Raw genomic sequence first — 8,249 nt, forward strand, 5'->3', positions numbered from 1 at the left:
TCAGGCGCCCCGAGGCAGGGGCGTTCAGGCTCTGAACGGTTTGTCTCTGCGCGCGCTGCGGCGCTCTGGGTGTGACCGGGGGTTGAGTTACTCCTAAGGTGTTTCTCCGGTGACCTACGGAGGGGAGGCAAAGCTGGTGGGCATCTAAGCTTAATTCGCCTAATAAAATGGGGGTAAGTAGCAGTTGCAGCTTTCTGCTTCGCTGGTGGCTGCTGCACTGTAGGTCTTTGACGACGAGTTTTGGGGATTCAGGCATGGGCTGATGCATAATACTGTATCACTACATTACACACTGTTCAAAGGGTTTGGTGTACACAGACTGAGAAACAGGAGTTTAGATTATGTGGCTGTAACATGCAAATGTTTGTTTCTGTAGATCAGTTCGGGTATTCAGGTAGTTAACTGTGATCAATGAGTTGCTAAGCTGTTAAGGCATCTTGAATGATCATATTTTTTCAGAAGGCTATCTTAAGTAATCTCTGTCTAAAACTAAGCAATGACTAATCTTGTTAGTGATCTAATGAGAATAAGCTGACGATATCCTGTTCGTGGTTTAAAAATGCCTGTGTGAAGGTATAGGGATAAGAGAGCCATTTCAAACAACTTTCAGAAAATTTAGGCCAGCAAACCTGGATTCCTTCTGACCTGCACTGAGATTTGTGGTGCAGGTAGGGCTTGTCTCACCAAGAAATTATTTGACTACAGCAAGGAAACCTGACACCAGGAGAGATTGTGGTAGCTGCTGTATTGAAAAAAAAGTGCATTGAAAAAGGTGTTCTTTGAAGTGGCTTAATGGCCTTAACTTGTTCAAGAGTGATGCACTCTTGTTTACAAATGAGTATGATTCTCAGAGCATACTGTGTACTATTATGGTCCTTAACTTGAATTGTGAGACCATGTTTCACATGTGTGTAGAAGTTGTATCTTGCAGCATGTTGAAGGTTGGTAACTGGATATATAAAGCTAAATGTAGACATAGAACATTAAATACAATACAAGAGAGTAATACAAGTCAATATGGTAATTACATGAGTGTATTTAGTTTTGAATGCAAACATTAAATTTTTTTTTTAACTGATGTAATAAAAATATGGTCTTTTCCTACCGTTTTGCTATCTTTGGAGTTTTTTATGGACTAAGGACTTGGTCTCTTGGCATTCATGCTCTGACCTACTCAAAGCTTACTCAGTGGAATGCAGTAGTCAACTAATCAAACTTACACAATCACTCATACATTTTTCTGTAGTTATTGGTAACAGTTGGTCTGTGTCTCCAGGGTAATGTTAATTACAGCAGTATAGTTGTCTGAAAAGGGCTAAATGGGACACCCTCCAAATCTTGGCCTTTGGATCCCACCTCTTCCTGGTCCATGGCACTAGTGTTCTGTGGGCTGCAAAGACAGTGAATTGAATTGACTGACACTTATAAACAACAGTCAGATCTGGCTTAAAATATGGCTATGCAAATGCTCATTCCAACATGAAGGATGAGATGAGAATAAATTTCAATAATGTGATGGAAGCTTCAATTATGCTTTCTGGTGATGTCAGATTAAATGGTTTTTAATGTTTTTTATTTTACCTTTAAACAAGAATGTCCAGATGTGGTGGTTGTCTATGATGTTCTTCAAGTAGGCATGTGCCTAACAGCTCTTTAGCTCTTTATATCTATGGATAAAAAAATCAACACAGCTGGAGTTTTGCCTTTTCTTGAAAAAAACCACAAAACAAAACCCAAAACATGGAGGGGAGTTTATTCTGTAGTTAGACAAGTAACAAGTTTTGAGAGTATGTTTTCTAGTGTCTCTGTTATCCTCTGCAAACCCTGTAAGATGATGAGACTGCATACTTTAGAAATTTATGTAGTAGCTGCCTTAACAAGGTGAAGCCATATACATTTTGACCAGAGAGCTTGTGTCTTCACCAGGGAAGTGTGGGTTGTTTAGATCAGCTTCTGGGCTATCTTCCTGAACTATCCATTCTTTGTTTGAATCTGGTGCAGTACTTGTCCAGTCCAGAGAGGTTTGCCTACCTGTCTTAGGAAATAATCAGATTGTTTTCTTTTTGCCTGACCTTCAGGGATTATTTTTGCTCAATAAACCAATGTCTTCTTATATGATTGTAACTAAGAAGTTCGAAAGACATAACAATTAGATAATTTTGTTAAATACTGGAGTGAGGTGTCTTCTTCACTTTCAAGGTTCTTTTGATCAAGTCTTTTTGAAATCTGAAGCTTTGTCAGAACCTATTTTCAAAGTGTTAACATTCTCTGAGCACAATGTAGCTATCAAATTTCCTTAGCCTTTCTCAGGAGGCTCTTCTGTTGGTTTTTTTTTTTTTAAGGAGTATGATAATGTGTTTGGGTGCACAGATGTAAATAGTGTTTCAGGGTTTTTCAATGCTCTTTTTGAAGATAAGAGCTAAAGATTTTAGTACTGAAGTTCAGATATTCCCTCAGTGATCTGAGAAGAAAGTCTGTGAACTTTGTTCTAGCTTGAAATTATAGAACAGCAGAATCTCAGCTGCTTGTTTTATGCTAGAAGGGCACGTGTGTATTTGCACTGCAGAGAAAGCTTAAAGTGTTGCATTGAATGGTCCCTTTTTTCCTTTGTTATCAGCATAGGATGTGCGTACATTGAAGGCAAAATATCAGTCTAAAGAATTGCTTTGCAGTTGTGGCAGCAACGCAAAATTATGAGCTTGTCCCTGCTACTCGTTAGTTCTGTTGAACAGGTGTGTGAAAGTTTCTGTGCAAACAGTGTTGGAGTTTTTACAGAAGTTCTTAAAACTTTGCTACCTTTCTTTCCTGGAAGTAAGCACTCTGTTTTGTGAGGTGATTCTCATGAATGGTTAGTTCAAAACTGGTTTTAAATTCTATGCAGAGGGACAAAAGAATTAGTAAAGCCACATCTTTAAACAGATATGATATTGCTTAGGTACTTGTCAATAACTGTCCTATTCATGGTGTTCAGTCATTTTGCCTTATATTAGCCTCTGCCAATTGCCTTGACTAACCCGGAATATTTATTAACATGTATGCTTTGTTGTGGAATGTTTGGATTTTAGGTATGTGACTGTGTTTAAATCTGTAGGAGCTCAGGGGAAGTTTATCCACATGCAACAATTCACTTTGAAAACAGGAAGATAAAGGTACTGTGATTCTGAAAGAAGATGCAGTTTAAAGGCAGTTTTAAAATAGCACTTTTGCCTTTAGGTATCTCAGCAGAAGGACTTGCAGCTATGGAAGCCTTTGTTCCATCTCCCTCTTCTTGCCCAGGTTGTTTCCAGAAATCTAACCTCCATGTTGATAAGTCTAATAATGAGAGTTCTGATGTTGAGCATTATTTTAGAGCCACTGTTTGATTCTGTAGGAGATAGTTTCTGTGTGAGTAACTAAAGACTAGTTTAAAAGTGGCTTTGATATTTTGCAAAATAAATCTGCAAGAACATCTGCTCTTTGTGTAGTAGATACTTTCAAATGATGTAAAATGCTATGTAAATTTATCTATTGCATGCTTCATTTAGTTCAGGATTTTAAAAAAAACCCTAAACTGCTTGTCATATGAACGCTGTGCTGTGCCTATGACAAGAGCCTGTCCTCTAAAAGATCTTTGTGCTGCAAACCCTCTGCCAAAGTGTTTCCTATGAACACTTGATTTGTAACTTTCCATGTTATATTTTTCCAGGCTTTGCAGATCAGGTATGGCAGAATAAATACATCACCTAATGAACATGAATAAAATTGTAATATGTTTCAGTAATATTTTTCCAAGCTCTTGATTGAAAAAGTGTTTTTGTACACTTTACATAGCAAATGCAATATTGTTTGGAAGTTTAATTTACATGAGGTGTGGTTATCAGTTTCTCAAGTTAGACTATTAGAGTAGTTCTCAATGTCTGTATAATGCTAGAGGTTTGTATTCTAAGTCCCTGATTACACAGGGGTGCTGTTGTTTGGCAGTGTTAGTCCAAGCTGGAGCAATTCCTTGCCTGCTGAAATCTGTTGCTGTTTCTCTATTAGTAGACTAGCGTTCGGTATTGAACGGAATATGTTTTAACATAAAACAGCTAAGTAGTGATGAGCTGGGAAAAAATGGATGGAACCTCCTGACACTGGAGAATTTCTTGTTCTGGAGAAATTAATGTCAATGTCCCTTTGCACTGGAAAGGGGCAGAAGTCCTTGAACTTGTCTGTGGTCCATTTGACGATAAGGCAGGGATGAATTTGCTGTTCATAAAAGTCTGCCTATTGTAGTCACTGAAAGCTGACTATTTGCTAGTAAGCAAGAAGACTCTTTATTCTCTGATATTTGTTTGCATTTTATTATTAAAAGCTGCTAATAAAAATGAGATTTGATTCCTATTAGGTCAGTTGTTGTTTGTGTGATCATTTCTAAAACACTTTTATGATATAAGTATACTAAATGTAAACAATTTTTACATGAGTCTTGCAGTATGGAATGGCTTGGAAATTTATTAAGACTTACACTGAATGGTACTTTGTTTTTCTGATAAGACCTTTCAGAATTTGGAGTCAGTCTAATATGTGAATCCTCTGTCCCAAAAAAATTAACCTCTAAATAACCAAGCTGCTTAAACAGTTTGAATCGTTCTTAATTTATTTTTTCTTCCCTTTTTTAAAGGTGCATTTGAGCTTCTTACTGTTTCTCCATCGGCTAGCAGAAGAAGCCAGGACAAATGCTTTTGAGAACAAAAGTAAAATAATTAAACCCGACCACATCATATCTGCAGCAAAGGTAATAAAGCACTTCTAATATTTTTCATTTTTGTATAATGTAAAATGTCCTATGACAGCGTATACAAAAGTTTTCTGTGTTAGAGCTGATATTTTATTTATGATCTAAACCTGTAGAAACTTGATGTTCTTTAATCCATCATTGGTATAATTCACTGTTTCCAAGGCATCAAATTAACTCTCCTTGCCCTGTTAAGTATAACTCAATTTTTCTTGGTTATTCCATGTTTAAAGTCAGAGTTTCAGTATATGGGTAAGTCTACAAAGTGGTCTACCAGCAAGCATGATTGGGCTGAAATGCCCTCCAGAGTTGGAGGGTCTTTATTTCAGATGATGTTGCCTCAAGGAAGCGTGTGGTCTTCACTTCAGTCATATATATGAGTGAGGAATAATTCAGAGAGGTTCAAATACCTTTCTTACACCTTCAATTCTTACCTGCTTTGTCTAAAAGGTGTTTGAAGTAGATTCCTGCAGCGTTGCATGGATACTGCTTGAACAAACAGATACTTTGTGTGATGTATTCGTCAAGGGAAGAACTAAGGGAGGATTGAACTGTGGATTGCTATATGGGTAGTTCAGCATAATAAAAGTACCTGAAAGAATGTCTGTGAAAGAGGAATCTGCTGCATTACAGAGCATAGCGAGTTTTGTGCACGTGGAAAAGAAGGCAAAGAGGAAGGTGTTATGCAGCTTTCTTTCTCTAGAAAGAATTGGTGTCAAAGTATGACTAGAACTGTATTCTGTAGCTCATTTCACTCGCTAGGGTATGTCTCCTTTGCCTTGCTGTCATGAAGGAACTCAGTCTCTTTAATTTGTTTTTTGTTTAACCACCTACTACTGCGCAAATTGGAAGAACAAAACTCAGTGTTATCTGATGTTTGGGTCCTGTGGCTTCTGTTTATCTTCAGTATTTTTTTTTTCCTCTGGTGAAAGGCTTAGTTTGATACTTTGTATTACTATAGTAACAGAAATGTATACAGGATATGTAGGGTAGCCAAGTGAATGTTACAGTTGGAATCCTATGCATTTGTAATTTCTTTTTAACTGCAATCTTAACATTATTTGAACATTTTTGTGCTCCATTTATTTTTTTTAAGATGAGAAGAAAGGAAAATCTGCCTGTATTTTAACAATGTTAACACTTAAATAGTCCCACTTGGGCTTTGAAGTTCATTTTTCAATTTAAACTCCAAACCAAAAAATGTTCTTCCAACGGTCTGTGCACTCTTGATATAGAAAGAAATAAGACATTGCAGACAAAAGTTGAGCATAGTAGCTGTATAATTGCAAACCTTATTTTTTTTTCTTTTTGTCTAGGCCTAACAGGGTAAGAAGCTCAAGGAATCTACTGAGGGCTTGAGAGCACTGTTGCCATTTCTTAGCATTAATTTTTGAAAGAGGCCTTGGTTTTTTTTTTAACAGAATTCTTGCTTATGAATGTTCTTACGTAAAAAAAAGATCTGATATGGAACCTTTCTGTATGCTTTTGCTTTGTTTCTAGCATTTTTCCTTTGGTGACTCCACTCTTGGGAACAGGTTGCCTAGGTGAAGCTTTGGCCTGAGTAGCCTAATGTTTTGGATCTCTTACTGCTGCCTGAATTGTAATGATAAATGCAGTGATAAATATACTTTTTTCTTCTTTTGCAGGTTATTTTAAAGAAAAGCAGAGGCTAGAAACCAGAGCACTGGAATTTTAAAGAATGTTTTTCCATGTTTTACTAGCGTGAGATACTGTGAGCCAGCTTTTACACTTGTGGAACAATATAGTTTTATTGATGTCTCTCTCCTGACTCTGAATATTTTGCTGTTTCTTAAAAAAGTCCCAAAACCTTACAATTTTTACTTTCATACATTTCATGCATAATTTTAACGTGTGTCACCTTTAAGTTACGACTTTTGATGTACCTTATTTCTTCCATAATAATGAAGAAATGCCTATCCATAGGCACTCCTCAGGTACTATGTGGCATTTATTATTAGAAGTGTGTAACCATTAAAGGAGAACGGTAATAAAAAACCCACAGGTTTCAGTAAACCCATTATAGATTGTGCAGTTCACAGCAGATTTACTAGCAAAACAAAGTCTTGGCTTTCAAAACAATCACTGTAGAAACAAGTGTATTAAATATCTTGCCTTCAATTTATTTATACATGTCTTAATATTTTTCAAATTACTTTGAAAAGTAGGTTAAAACTTCTGTGTTCTGGGGAAAAAACACGTATTTAGTATTTTAAATTTGCTGTGAACGCTGTTGTTTGATGTGGTGTATGAGACAACTTGGTGGTCTGTAATTCAGTTGGTGTGGTCAGATGCACAGATAACGGAAAAGAAAAGATCTGGCACAGTTGATGTTTTCAAAGTTAGATCTTGTACAAATAGCAAAGATAAGTTGGCACAAGTGCCAAGCTATTTTCTCCCATCTTTTGAGTATCATTCTAAGTTGTCAGAAGTCTGGAAATGTACATTATCTAAAAATGTCTTTCTAAATTAAGATCATATTCTATTACTAATCAGTTATTTGTAACCATTTACTGAACACTTTGCTTAATAAATGTTTTAATAAATATATATTTGAATCTCACAGTTTGGGCTGATAATAGTTTTGTGGAGTATGGGGTAGCTGATCCTTCATATGCACAATTCTTAAAATAAAGAATCTTTGAAAGCATTATGTACTGAGTAGTCTGATTTTGTTTAATGCCTTATTGAGTATATTCTAGAAACTTAGCAAAAAAGAAGTGTTTAGGAAGTATTTTGTAGTCTAAAGAAACTAGCAATGCCAGTACTTTTAATTTCATATCGTGCCCATATACCTCTTAAAATCCTGTAGAACCTTGAAAACTTGTCTTCTTCCTTTCCTGCTTTACTTACCTCAGAGTTTAGTTCAGTCAACTTCTTGTAGGGGTTAACTAGAATCTTTGTTCTGCATTTTCTCTTCCTCCTTTGGTATCCACAAAGAAGGCTGAGAACATACACATGTAGAGGATATTTGGACTTCATAATCTGAAGTACGTTTTCAGGAATAAGGGCGATCTTGCTAGGTATTTATATTTTTCTTTGTAATTACTGGGTGTGGTTTAACAATTTTGTTGCAACACTAGATTTTCCTTTGTTAGAAATATTTTCTCTTAATTTTCCCTGAATTATTTTCATATAGTCTTGTATAACCGCATACCTTTCCTCATTGTAAAGTTGTTTGAATGCTATAGCTTCTTTTGGAACTTGTTTTGATGTCTACTTTAATTTTTTGATTTTCCTAGAAGCAAGATCCACTCTGAGCGTAGCGGAATGTTCTCATTCTCATGCAGTAGATCTGTGATCAGCTACCATTGGGGGAAGGAGGTGTTGTGGTTTAAGGGAGGGTTAAAACCAACCACCAGTGTAGTTTGAAGATATTTTATACAGTGGTTTTGGCCTGTATTCATGGTTAAGAAGGTGTCTTTTTGCAACGGGAGAGGGACTTTTGACATTGTGAATGTTTTCTAGTAGCTGA

The 8,249-nt window shown here is 36.3% G+C and overlaps 1 protein-coding gene across 1 annotated transcript; it reads left to right on the forward strand.

Moving 5' to 3' along the window:
- Positions 1-3,685: 3,685 nt before the first annotated feature.
- CENPW (centromere protein W) lies at positions 3,686-6,429 on the forward strand (the record flags this gene model as incomplete). The annotated part of the gene is made up of 3 exons (XM_009080077.1): positions 3,686-3,699; positions 4,643-4,756; positions 6,403-6,429. Coding segments are annotated over 3 exons (155 nt in total), but the record flags the coding sequence as incomplete, so codon positions are not given.
- Between the last annotated feature and the right edge of the window lie 1,820 nt (positions 6,430-8,249).

This window comes from Acanthisitta chloris, unplaced genomic scaffold (assembly GCF_000695815.1).
Source record: "Acanthisitta chloris isolate BGI_N310 unplaced genomic scaffold, ASM69581v1 scaffold4578, whole genome shotgun sequence".
Lineage (NCBI taxonomy): Eukaryota > Metazoa > Chordata > Aves > Passeriformes > Acanthisittidae > Acanthisitta > Acanthisitta chloris.